The 12,919-nt window shown below is 39.1% G+C and overlaps 1 protein-coding gene and 1 long non-coding RNA gene across 3 annotated transcripts in view; one reads left to right on the top strand and one right to left on the bottom strand.

Moving 5' to 3' along the window:
* Nucleotides 1–12,919, top strand: part of LOC139183122 (uncharacterized) — a 57,424-nt gene that overhangs the window by 20,834 nt on the left and 23,671 nt on the right. For both annotated transcript variants that reach the window (XR_011566607.1, XR_011566606.1), the window contains exon 2: nt 7,500–7,725. This is a non-coding gene — a long non-coding RNA (uncharacterized lncRNA). The remainder of the gene's footprint in view (nt 1–7,499; nt 7,726–12,919) is intronic.
* Nucleotides 2,317–7,760, bottom strand: LOC109559237 (lysozyme C, tracheal isozyme). Its single transcript, XM_019960833.2, has 4 exons — nt 7,558–7,760; nt 6,235–6,399; nt 4,488–4,563; nt 2,317–3,179 (listed from the first exon to the last, which is right to left on the bottom strand). The coding sequence occupies exons 1-4, from the start codon at nt 7,748–7,750 to the stop codon at nt 3,113–3,115; spliced, it is 501 nt and encodes a 166-aa protein (XP_019816392.2). The 5' UTR covers nt 7,751–7,760; the 3' UTR covers nt 2,317–3,112.

The following is a 12,919-nucleotide window of genomic DNA, read 5'->3' as shown; positions in this document are numbered from 1 at the left end:
AGGAGTTACACACTGAAGAATTCAGAGCCACTGGGCACCATGTTGGCAGTATATTCTTAAACTGTTAAGAAAACACAGAAGGCTGTACTGTACTTGAAAATTTGGTGGGAAACAGATTATTTCAGTCTTCAAAAAGAAAAGTGAAAGCTGCTCAGTCATTCCAACTCTTTGTGACCCCATGGACTATACAGTCCATGGAATTCTCCAGGCCAAAATATTGGAGTGGGTAGCCTTTCCCTTCTCCAGGGGATCTTTCCAACCCGGGGATCGAACCTAGGTCTCCGACATTGCAGGTGGATTCTTTACCAGCTGAGCCACAAGGGAAGCCGAAGAATACAGGAGTGGGTACCCTATCCCTTTTCCAGCAGATCTGCCCAACCCAGGAATCCAATTGGGGTCTCCTGCCTTGCAGGAGGATTCATTACCAACTGAAGTATCAGGGAAGCACTTCAAAAAGTAGGAAACACTCTATTTTGAAAGAGACAAATATATGAATAGATAAAACATGTCTAATATGGTTATAGGCTTCAGCCCTGGGACACTCCAACATTTAAAAATCAATCAGCAGAGAAACAGCCAGCCAAGAAGGGCTGAGAAGAAACCATCAATGAGGCAGAATATAAAGCAGGAGAAGCTGAGGAAGAAAAAGTTTTCAGAAGTAGCAAGTGGTTCACTCTGTCAAATGCTGCCGAGACATCAAATAGCATGAACAGAAATCAGGTGATCACTAGAACTGGCCCCAAGGCATCCTGGGAGGAGTCATGTTGGAGGCGTTTTCAGCTGAGAGAGGACAGCAGTCAAATTCAGAAGAGATGAAAAGAGAAAGGGAGGTGAGGATGTGGAGTGGGTAAATATAGATATCTCATCCCAGAAGTGTTATGAACGGGGGTCGAAAATGTTGTAGGTGGTTGCAGGGGTTAATAGTCAGCCACATGTTGCTCTGGCTAAGCCATGAGAACATCACCATGGGAAAAGAATAAAAGCAAAATAAAGCAATACAGCATAACCCAAACAAAAGTACATGAGGTTGATTACTTGGGGTCATCATGCCCTGGTAAGCTGAGGAAAAACGTAGTGTGGATCTTGGAACGCCAGGTCAGCGCAGGTTCAGATCGCTGCTTGTGCCCACACCAAGATGTTTTCCCAAGATGTTTTCCATATGCAGGTCTATGCCCTCCAGCTAGATGAAACCCCTTGTAAAAGAAAATAACAAAGATAGTTTAAAGTAATCAATAAAATGGGAGACATGACCAGGGACACAGGAGGCTGACTTCATCGTCGCACAACAGATGCTTTCTGTTGCCAAGACACTAAATAAAAGTGATGTGGCTCCGAAGAACAGGGCTCTTGATCTAAGAGGTCTTGGGTTCTCTGGTCCCATCTTTAAAACTTTAATTTTGACTCTGGTTTATTTTTCCCGAACTGTGCGTTGACCACTTTTGATCCCTACGTGCTGCACTGGCCGCAGCAGTTAGAGGGTTGTGTAGAGCCTACGGAGAGTTCTTTGTAAAATGAAACGTTCCCAGGGCAGCTCGTGCAGTGCTGGGGATGATCCAGCAGAGGGAGAAACTCGGGATGCAGGAAACCCTCAGCCTAAACTGGAGTAGTGAGAGGGCTGTGATGAAGACTGCATTTGGAGACTGCCATTTGAGGAGCAGAAGCCCTTCATCCCAGTGATAAAGGGGAAAGAAGGGAGGGCGGGCCCAGGGAAAGATGTTAACTCTGTTATGCTGGCCAGGAAGGGAGGATTTTGTATGAGGTTGCTTCTGTTCTGTCAGTGTAATATCATCTGACAGATGACTTAAGACTGTAAGGCGGACTGTAAGGTCATCTGCTCAGAGCAGAGTATGGAAGGCCAGGGGTTGGTGTGTGTGCTGGGACTTTGAAAAGAGGGAAGTAAATAGTGACACTCATTGTGGAGAGTGAGGACACCAACACAGAAGGATTTCAGAGAAGTGACTATGATGACCAGGTAGACTTGAGGGCCCATTTGAGATTTGTATTGATGAATTTTTAAGTGAGGGGAAGTCCTTGGTGGTTCCATGGTTAGGACTCCGTGCTTTCACTGTTTAGAGTAAGAAGTCAAGCCCTCTTGGGGAACTAAGGTCCCTGAAGCTGTATGGCACAGCCAAAAAAGATTAAACATTTAAAACATTAAGTGAGATATCAGCAGGCTTATGGATTTCTCTAGCAATATCCACCTGTTTCAATACAGGTGAGAATGTAGGAAATACTAAGTGTCAGATCATTATTTCCCAATACATATGTATTTCTTCAGAGACATTAAATGGCTCTAAACAAAGGAAGACAAAGTACGAATTGCAAAGCTTTTAATGAAAATATTTTTCTTTTACAACATGCATAATTTCACATCTATTAAATAGCAATTAATTCAACGCTTGCAAACTCATCTCCCTCTGAATTTAATCATAATTCATGAACTTAAGCTAATAAAACTAAGGAAAATCAACAGCTCATCTAATCCTTCTTTGTATTCCTTCAGGATCAGCAGGATGCCTAAATGAGTTCTTTACAAAGGCTAAAATAGGTTGATGTATATACTGTGAGTTTATTTTTAAAGCTGTTTAAATGCAACATTTCTACTAAAACATTTAAACCAAAGGTCACACTTATGAAAACAAAATTCTTGATCGGGCTGTTTTCATTTTTAGGCATTTGACATTCTGCTCTTTTTAACTGAACAGATGAAAGTTCACATGCCTACTCAGGTGGGGCTTTGCCTGGATCAATTTGCTTAGAGATATTCTTTTGTTCTATTTTGTTGAATATTGGGGAGTACTTATATCATTCAAGATTAAGTCTGGGTTATCTCTTTGATTAAGAACTAAATGTACCAGAGATACATTTGATAATGGAGATTTTAGACAAATATTCACCAGCATTAGTTCTGTTAGCAAGCTGAAAAATGTTGTAGGCCCAATATCAAACAATAAACATGTGAGGTAAACATCAGCCTCTTAGAAGAAAGACCATATGCTGCTTCGGTAAAAATATTATTTGTTTGAAAGAGTGGTAGTATAACCTTTTACTCAACAATTACTTCCTTAATATGAAAAAGAGACAAAATGAGCTGAAGACGAAAACTCCACAGTTACACTCCGCAACCCTTAACATAACTTGTGAGATCTCGGTTTCGACACTTGTTTTTCCATGCCACCCTGTAGAAAAAGGTAAAAGAAATGATAATAAGATTAAAACATATCTTCATTGTGTTATACATACTTCAAATCCTTTGTGAGAACAAAATAGTTAATCAGTCCATGAAATACAAGATAGAGACAGATCCAAGTATTGCTTATTTATTAACTGGAGACATGTATACCAAGGCTGTCACATCTCCCCAAGTCTTCACAGAATGCTGAACACAAATGTTGAGTCTTGTGTAGTCCACAACACAACTGCAAAGCGTATTCCATATTTACTTACTTTCAAAAATAATTTTAAGATATGATGAGGAATTGGTAGAGTGTGGAAAAACTTAAAAATTCTAGAAGTCCTTAGAATAAATTGACGTGAAAGTAGATTGTTTCTATGTAATACACTGTTTAGCATAAATCTTAATATTTAGATTTTCCATTTTCAATTCCCTTGGTCTTAGAGAATCTTCGCACACTTTTCTCATAACAGTAAGATAAAACCACTCCCTACCCTCTCACACACACCTTTCTTTGGCCACACCACATGGCCTGTGGTGTCTTAGTTCCGCAACCAGGTACAAGACCTCCTCCTCCTACATTGAAAGCATAGAATCTTAACCATAGGGAAGACCCCAGTTCTGTCCTTTAACGCTTACCCCATACCTTGCTCTGTGAAGGGAACTTACATAGTGTTGAAGGGCCATTATACTTGAAACACAAACAAACTCAGAAAAAGAAATCAGATTTGTGGTTACCAATTGTGGGTATTGTGGGTGGGGTGAGGGGTGAGGAATTGGATGAAAGCATTGGAAAGTACTGCTTCTGCTGCTGCTAAGTCGCTCCAGTCCTGTCCGACTCTGTGTGACCCCATAGACGGCAGCCCACCAGGCTCCCCTGTCCCTGGGATTCTCCAGGCAAGAACACTGGAGTGGGTTGCCATTTTGGAAAGTACTACAAACCTCGAATTATAAGATAAGTAAACACTCGAAATGTGATGTACAACATGATGAATAGAATTAACACTGCTGTGTCTCACAGATGAACATAGATTAGAGAGTAAATCACAAGATTTTTCATCACAAATTTTTTTCTTCTGTTTCTTTAATTTTTTAATTTATTTTTAAATGAAGAATAATTGCTTAACAGTATTGCATTGTATTTCTTTAATTTTGTATCCATTGAGATCATGCATGTTCACTAAACTTACTGTGATAATCATTTCATGATGTACTAAGTCATTATGCTGTACACCTTAAATTTATGAAGTACTGTGTGTCAATTACATCTTAACAACACTGTATGGAAAACAAAAACAAAGAAATAACATACCATGCTGTAATGCCTTGCTGACTGACAATCTTCTTTGCACATGCTACAGCTTGAGTGATGTCATCTTTCAGCAAAGCTGAAAAAGAGGTGGTGAGAAATGAGGACAATGTTCACAGAAATTCATGTAAATTTTAGGCGCAGCCAGCTTTATTTTCTTAGGCTGAGGAAAGAACAAATACAATTATTTTTTTAAGAGTCCCTATATCTGTGAATACTGGGAGAAAACTCTCTCTCTCCATTCTATCCCATTTGGCATGAAATAAAACATTCTGTTTTTTGTTTGCCAATGTCATTTGGTCTCTGAAACTATTAACTAATATGACAGAAGGTTCTCTTTTCACTGGACACTTTGAAAACAAAACAAAAACAAACAAGCAGAAACCAGTCTAGCAGTTTTTTGCTCAGCAGTTCTACTAGTGAAAATTCATTCCAAAACAAGAAAAGTAATAAGTGATGTATCCAAGATGTACATATCAATACAAGAGTTGGATTAATAAATGTTAGAATATTTAGTGAAATTCTATTCATCCAGAAAAAGTAATAAGATTGATATTTGTTGAGAAAAATGATATTGTGCAATAACGAGCAAATTGTAAAGTAGTAAATATAGTACAATTTCATTTTTGTTGAAGCATATTGCTTACATGTTTGTATGTGGGTACAAATGTGGATTATATAGCTTTACATTCATGTACGTGAGTGATGTGTATTCTGAAAGAAGATGTGGAGACCACAAGTTACCGTGGTCATAAGTCTCTGGGTAGTAGAACTTTTATTCAATGACCACAGATTATTGTATAATACAAATAATTTTTAAACTAAACTAACTGTATATAAAAGATATGTCCAGACACGAATCTTCTTTATTAGGAATTTTAATATTAAAAATTAAACAATATCAAATTTGCATACTTCGCCAATATTTTATGCAATAAATATTGCGTGTGCACATGTGCATGTGTGACTCTTTGCGACCCCATGGACTGTAGCCCCCAGGCTCCTCTGTTCATGTTGATTTTCTAGGCAAGAATACTGGAGTGGGTTGCCATACTCTCCTTCAGAGGATCTTCCCAACCTGGAGATTGAACCTGTATCTCACATCTCTTGCAATGTCAGGAGGGTCCTTACTACCAGCCCCACCTCGGAAGCCCTCAATATTGCATATGTTATCTCAGTTTTAAAAGGAACTCAGTAGAGTATGTGTTTCACCCCAATTAAAAACAAATGCATATATTAACTTGTTAGAATGACAGTGTTTAAATAGGAAGTGTATGTTTGAGATATGCAAACTAAAGAATTTAGGAATGAAATGTGAAATGTTTCTAATTTACTTTAAAATCACTCAGCCAAAAACCCCTACTGTATAATATACACATAAAAAAAGTAAATATGACAAAATTTTTAAAAAGACCACACAGCCAAATTATCCCTAAACCTCTCCCAACCAGGTAAATTAGTAGGAATGGCATTGTTCTTTACAAAGCATCAACATGTCCAGTTACAATACAGTGATAGATCATTCCAACTCTTGTATGTTAGCAAACAGCAACCTTCTGTGATACCAGCTTTTTAGTTTCTTACTTAAGGAATTATGAGGTAGGTGATAAAAACAGTTTCTAGAAGTTAAGATGGAGTGTTTCTGGTCCCTCATGAACTCTTCAAGACCTTTTCATTTGTATTAAATCTCTCCTCTTATAGGTACCACCAAATGGGACCTGTGCCATCACTCAACAGTATCTTGTCTTACCACTGCAGGATACACCACAGCCGTTAACTGCTTTTGGAGTTTTGCCATCATTACACCACCATTTGCTGTTGATCTGAAATATCCCATAATCAGTGCTTTTGCTTCCAGGATTATAGTTTTTAGCTTGTGTGTTATAATTGCTTTCTCCTTTGGCCAAACACATCCCTGAAAAAAAAAATGTATTTTTAGTAATAAACAGCAATATCATATGACTTTTATTTCATAACATAATTCTATTTTACTAATGACTTATTTTAGAAGCATAAACATATATTTTACTTGTAAATAATTTAACATTTGGTGTTAGGGGCCCTTAGGAGAATTCTTTTGTTAGCAAATCATTTGCTAATACTAATGAAACAAGATAACACGTTGTAAAAAATATTGAAATAGCTGTGTCTTCCATTGCTCCCATCCCCCAGGTAAGATTGAGCCTAGAATAGAAAAATCAACAGAGTGCTTAAATGGGTTTGGTCACGAGCAGCAGATGCATATGCTAATGTAAAAATATTTGTACTAGGAAAAATAAGGATTTACTAGGAGAAAGAAAATTTCTTATGATACCTAAAGGTGAATTTGGATATCAAATTAGAATCCAGACAATAAGAATCATAGGATAGGAAAGACTATGTCATCCACCCATCCATCTATCCCTTTGCTCATGTATTAAAAAATAGTTATGGAGCAGAAATGTCTGAATTCACTCTGAAAAATACAATGGACTGAAATACAAAGGAACTTTTCCCTAGGGCACATCTTGAATTCTGTGGAAGAAAATGACAAATAATTAATGAATTAGAGTCAGAATAATAGAATGTTATTTCATGCTATTTCAGGGATCCTTATGTACATATTGATTGAGGAGAATCAGGTTCCTACAGTTCCCGTTCTAGAGTTCAGTGTAATTTTTTAAAAAAGCTTGGCTGTTAAAAACCCAGCATCATGGTAGGGGGATTAAAAATGACAAAAATACTGTCTTACTCTTGCTTGCAGAACCCAAATTGCAAGCTGGAAATGGCTGAGGGCTGAAATATATCTTGTAGTCACCCTACAAGTGCCAGCTGGCAAGTTTAGTGGCACTAGAGGAGTACAGCAAGACCTGGCATGCTTAGAATGGTATAGAATTTGACCCTCCCATGCTTCAATCCTTCCCTAGGTACATCTGATTCTGAGCTGATGTTTTTGAGCCATTGTAAATGTACAAACCCTTCAAGGAAAAAAAAAAGCCATTCACTCAAAGTCCCTTTCTTATTCTTCTTCCTCAGTTAGTATCTGTTCCACAGCTGGCTGACTATTTGGAAGGATGAAGAATAGTTAACTTACAGTTTGCCAGGCTGACTCCCTTGTAGCCAGCCAATCCAAGATTCTTCAGAGTTCTGGCAAGCTCACACCTCTTAAATGTCTTGCCCTGGACAGCAACAGAAAGGAGCAGAAGCCCCAGAATAAGGAGAGCCTTCATGTTGACAGAAGCCAAATGTCCAAGTTGACCAGGTGAGCTGGACTTGCTATTTAACATCTTTTCCCTTCCGTCTTTTCTGACCAGTTTGGGAGCTCCACCCTTGGAGACACGTGGAAAGCAGGGAATGTTTATTGCTTCACTTACGCTAAAAGTTTTGATGTCCTAAGAGTTAATTGCAAGAAATCATGAAATGATATTGCTTGAAGACATTGCTCAGAAAGAACTGGCATTAGCTCTATTGTCCAAAGAGGAACTTCCTCCTATTTGATTATGAATGTGAGCAACTAGAAAGGAAAAAACCCTGAATGAACATATTACACAATGGAAAACATGCTCCCATCTTTGATTCATATTCATTTGCACTAAGTTTTTTATGTGCTTTCATTATGTGGTCTTCATCTTTTTCACTTAAAAGTATTTTATGTACACTTTCCACAAAGAATGTGACACACTGCCTGTTGTTCTGATAGGTGGATAGCAAAGCACCACGTTAATCACAGATTCCTATGCTGACTCTTATGGTTGTTTCTCAGTAGTTACTTTGTAAATCAATATTTTACTGTTATAAGTACGCCTCATGTGAACATTGCTAAGTCCTTTTTGACAATGTCTTACTTCACTTTCTCATGTTAGAACATAAAGAGTCATTGAAAAGCAAGAAAACAGTATAGTAAAACCTACAAAAGAATAGCAGAATTATGCCACCCAAAATCTTCCCCTTTGGCACAACGATTGTTTTGAGCTGAAGGCAGTTGAGAAGAAGCAGATTCAAGAAAAGTCCTCTTCCTCCCTCTATTTTCCTGAAAGTAAAACATAAATGTGTGCAGAAATCAATCATTTGAAACACTAGACACTTATCAGCCCCAAGACAGCACCTGAGGACTCTGCAAAAGAGCCTTTGCTGATTAGCTATTATCTTCCATTATTCTCTAATGTATTTACTGTCCCACAATTTGCCACTCTTGGAAGCCTAGTACTCTGTTCCTCTGTCTTGTTGCTCACTTAAAAGTATATTGTTCTTTGGTTAAGATAATCTGTAAGTCCAAATTCTGGCTTCCTCCTTGAGTTAGTCATCCCTGCATTTCTTACAAGTATATGTTTTGTTTCCTTTTCTCTTGTTAATCTGTCTTTGGTTACAGAGCCACAGGGAAAAGCTGAAAAGGGTAAAAGGAAACACATGTTTCCTCCTGTACAGTTTCTAGTGATGAGGATGGGGCAGCGAAAGGCTGGGACACTCCACTCTCCCTGGAGACAGCAGTTGAGATATGGGATAACCGACAACAGACCAGCAGAAGATAAGAGGTTTTACCATGTCAGTCTCGCAAATCTCTGTCTATAGAGCATAGTCAAGAGAGAAGGATAAAGATTTCTGTTTGTCCCTTTCCAAATTCACAGCGGCAGGAGAAAAACATTTGTGAAAATGGATATTGAATCATGACTCTTGTGAATTTGATTTTGGTAATCAACACCTATGGTGACTGATTCTTGGCTTCCCAGATAGAGTCATGTTTTCCTTTATTATAAGGATGAAAAACTATAAGATGAGACTCTCCATTTGTTTTGTTTTATGGATTGATAGCTAAGGCAATGGCACCCCACTTCAGTACTCTTGCCTGGAAAATCCCATGGATGGAGGAGCCTGGTAGGCTGCAGTCCATGGGGTTGCTGAGGGTCGGATACGACTGAGCGACTTCACTTTCACTTTTCACTTTCATGCATTGGAGAAGGAAATGGCAACCCACTCCAGTGTTCTTGCCTGGAGAATCCCAGGGACGGGGGAGCCTGGTGGGCTGCCGTCTATGGGGTCCCACAGAGTTGGACACGACTGAAGTGACTTAGCAGTAGCAGTAGCAGCTTGGCTTTATAACCAGTGAGAATGTGCCCTCTGGTTTCTGCCCTTATGGGGTACAGTTTCTGTCACACTTGCATCCGCAGCCAGCTAGAAGCCTAAGACATGAAGTGACAGGCAGCATTCTCTGTCCAAACATGCTGGCTCTCAGGGAAGTGTGTCTTAATAAAGTGTCCAAATTCATGAGGGGCCTTTTTGGTCTCTACCTTCGTTGCCTGGTTTTGAGGGGAAAATTCACACAGCATTATCACTTTTCTGGTAACCCAGGTTAGGAGGTCAGTGATTTAAGACATCTCACTTTGTGGGAGATAGAGGTTTATTTGTCACCTGAGACAAGGAAGGTCTTTGCTTTCTTAGGCTTTCTCTGCAGAGGCTCTGCATCTTGAGAAGGCTACATTTCTTAGAGAACACCACTGGTGTCCATGGGTAAACCCTAATATTGGTTTTAAGCTGTAAAAATACTCACTGGTTGGAGTCAGAACTGAAATAGATACATTGAAGATTTGGACTTGTACACCTAAAAGATTTTTTACATTTTATTTGTTTATTCACTTATTTATGTATGGCTGCTCTGGGTCTTCCTTGCTGTACGCAGGCTTTCTCTAGATGCTGCTAGCGGGGGCTATCTCTAGTTGTAGTGGGTGAACTCGTTGCAGGGGCTTCTCTTGTTATGCGCATGGGCTCCATCCAGGTTCCCAGGTTCCATAGTTGCAGAGCATGGGCTTAGTAGTTGTGGCGCATGGGCTTAGTTGCCCCACGGCATGTGGAATCTTCCCAGATCAGAGATCAAACCCATGTCCCCTGCATTGGCAGGGTTCTTAACTACTTTACCACCAGGGGTCTCTAAAAGGATTTTTTTTAATTAATTCATTTTATTGCTGGCTGTCCTGGGTCTTCATTGCTCGCGAGATTTTCTCTAGTCGTGCAGAGAAAGTGCTACTCTCCAGTGTGTGGGCTTCTCGTTCTCATTGTGGTAGCTTCTCCTGTTTTGGACCACAGGCTCTAGGGACATGGGCTTCAGTAGTTGGGATTCATGGGCTCAGTAATGCAGGTCCTAAGCTCAAGAACATAGGCTCAGTCGTCGTGGTGCACAGGCTTAGTTGCTCTGGAGCATATGGGATCTTCCTGGATCAGGGATCAAACCCATGTCTTCTGCATTGGAAGGCGGATTCTTTACCACTGAATCTCTACGGGAGCCTGCTAAAAGGATTTTTAAAGAGAGCTCTCTTCCCTGGTGGCTCAGACGATAAAGCGTCTGCCCGTATTGCAGAAACCCGGTTCAATCCCCGGGTCTGGAAAATCCCCTGGAGAAAGAAATGGCAACCAATTCCAGTATTCTTGCCTGGAAAATTCCATGGATGGAGGAGCCTGGTGGGCTACAGTCCATGGGGTTTAAAAGAGTCGGACACAACTGAGTGACTTCACTTAACCTTAAACAAATGTCCTCTTGGTACATATAGGAAGATCAGATTAAAGAAAGAAAGAAAGAGAAATGAAGACAAAAACAAAAAAGAAAAGTATATACAGAATACCTTGGCTGTATATCCACAAAACACTTCCTTAACGTGTTTAGGAGGGGAAAATCAGAGAACCAAATGTCAAGAACTGCAGATGGCACTCAAGTTGGTGTGAAACTTACGGAAATATTGATAGTGAGGAAATAGTTTTGACGAAGGTCAAGAAAATGCATAGAAAGGCTTGATAGACTGTCCCCTCCTCTATAAGCTGACCCCACCAGGTCCAGACCTTCCCGTATTTGGGGCAGGTACTACAGAAAAAAAAATTACTGAACTATCTTATCCAACCATTAAATAAAGAAAAACATTATGGTAGTAATCCTATATTTCTGGTAATAGGCAAATATGCCTCTGAGTTCCTTTTTCAAAATTCTTTCTTAGTCCCTTGGAAATATTGACCTTACCATGTCTTCGAAATGTAAGCATCCAAAAAGTAAATGTCGGCTAAAGCAAACGTGGAACTGGGGGGAAAAAAAAACAAAAACAAAAAAATGAGAGTTGTTTTTTTTTTTTTAATTGCTATTTGATAATTTTGTAAGCTCCGTTACTTCAGATTTTGTCCACAGCCTCCACAAGATTATCTATTAAAGACAAGTAAAAATTTTTACCACAAATATTGGTAAAATGCTCCAGCCATATGAAAGGGTATACTTAACTTGTTCCATCTTGCAAGAAACACCGTTTAGATCCAGCTATTCTTTTATAATAGTTATCAGAAATAACTCTTCTACTTTTATTTTAAACTTATAAATCATAGAAGTTTATTTCTCACAGCTCTGGGGGCTGGGAAGTGCAAGATCAAGGCACCAGCACATTGGATTCTTCTGCAAGTCTTCTTCCTGGTTCATCACCAGGGCTTTCTTGCTGCTCTTCACAAGGCGGAAGGGTCTCTGTGGGGTCTGTCTCATGAGCACACTAATCCCATTCATAATCTCATCACCTGAGAACCACTCAAAGGCCTCACTTCCTAATATATCATCTTTGGGGCTTTAGGATGTCAACATCTGAATTCAGGGATAACACAAACAGAATATAACTACTCTTATAAAACTATTTTTTTGTAAGTTCATCTCAGGTGTAGTGGAAATGCTTTGGAATTTTAAATCCCTTAAAAGGTGTTAGCTTCCTGCCCTAGCAGTTTGCTACCAGTTGATAATTGTTTAAATGAATATTCTTATGATGCAAAATTAGTTCTCAAGAAGTTTCAGTGTTCTGGGACTCTGTCAGGTGATCTTAATCAGGAGTTCTGGGTTATTGAAAAAAGGAGGAATCTATTTACAGGTCTTCCTTGATTTATGGTGAGGTTACATTCTGATAATCGTATTGTAAGTTAGACATATAGTAAGTCAAAAAATGTATACTATACACCTAACCTACCAAACATCATAGTGCTGCCCAGCATACCTTAAACTTTTCCGGGACAGATATATTAGCCTACAGTCAAGCAAAATCATCTGATGCAAAGCCTATTTTAAAATAAAGTGTTGAATATCTCATGTAATATATTGAATACACTTCTGAAAGTGGAAGACAGAATGGTTGTCTGGGTACAGAATGGTTGTAAGTATATTGGTTGTTTACCCTTATAAACAAAAAATATCACTAGCCCGGGAAAAGATCACATTTTATATTTTCTACTGAGTGCATACCACTTTCGCACCATTATAAAGTTGAAAAGCCATAAGCCATCATGAAGGTGGGGACCTTCTGTACTGTAACAGCAAATTCAGACAGTGCTTGCCATGTCCCAGGCATTATTCTAAAAAGCTTAACATGTATTAACTCACTTAACTCCCCTTGAAAAAGGTATTGTCAACATTGGCATTTTACCGGTGAAGAAACAGAAATTCACTGAAGTGC

The sequence above is a fragment of the Bos indicus genome, chromosome 5 (genome assembly GCF_029378745.1).
Source record: "Bos indicus isolate NIAB-ARS_2022 breed Sahiwal x Tharparkar chromosome 5, NIAB-ARS_B.indTharparkar_mat_pri_1.0, whole genome shotgun sequence".
NCBI lineage: Eukaryota > Metazoa > Chordata > Mammalia > Artiodactyla > Bovidae > Bos > Bos indicus.
Note: the sequence above shows the minus strand (reverse complement) of the source record. Positions and strands in the feature narration are given on the sequence as shown.

Excerpts from the sequence above, each read along its gene's own strand:
- LOC109559237 (XM_019960833.2), bottom strand. The coding sequence starts at position 7,750 with ATGTTAAATAGCAAGTCCAGCTCACCTGGTCAACTTGGACATTTGGCT. Across the intron at positions 4,564-6,234 it reads CTGTGGTGTATCCTGCAGTG|CTTTGCTGAAAGATGACATC; the intron begins GTAAGACAAGAT and ends CCTCTTTTTCAG. Across the intron at positions 3,180-4,487 it reads CAGCAAGGCATTACAGCATG|GGTGGCATGGAAAAACAAGT; the intron begins GTATGTTATTTC and ends CTTTTTCTACAG.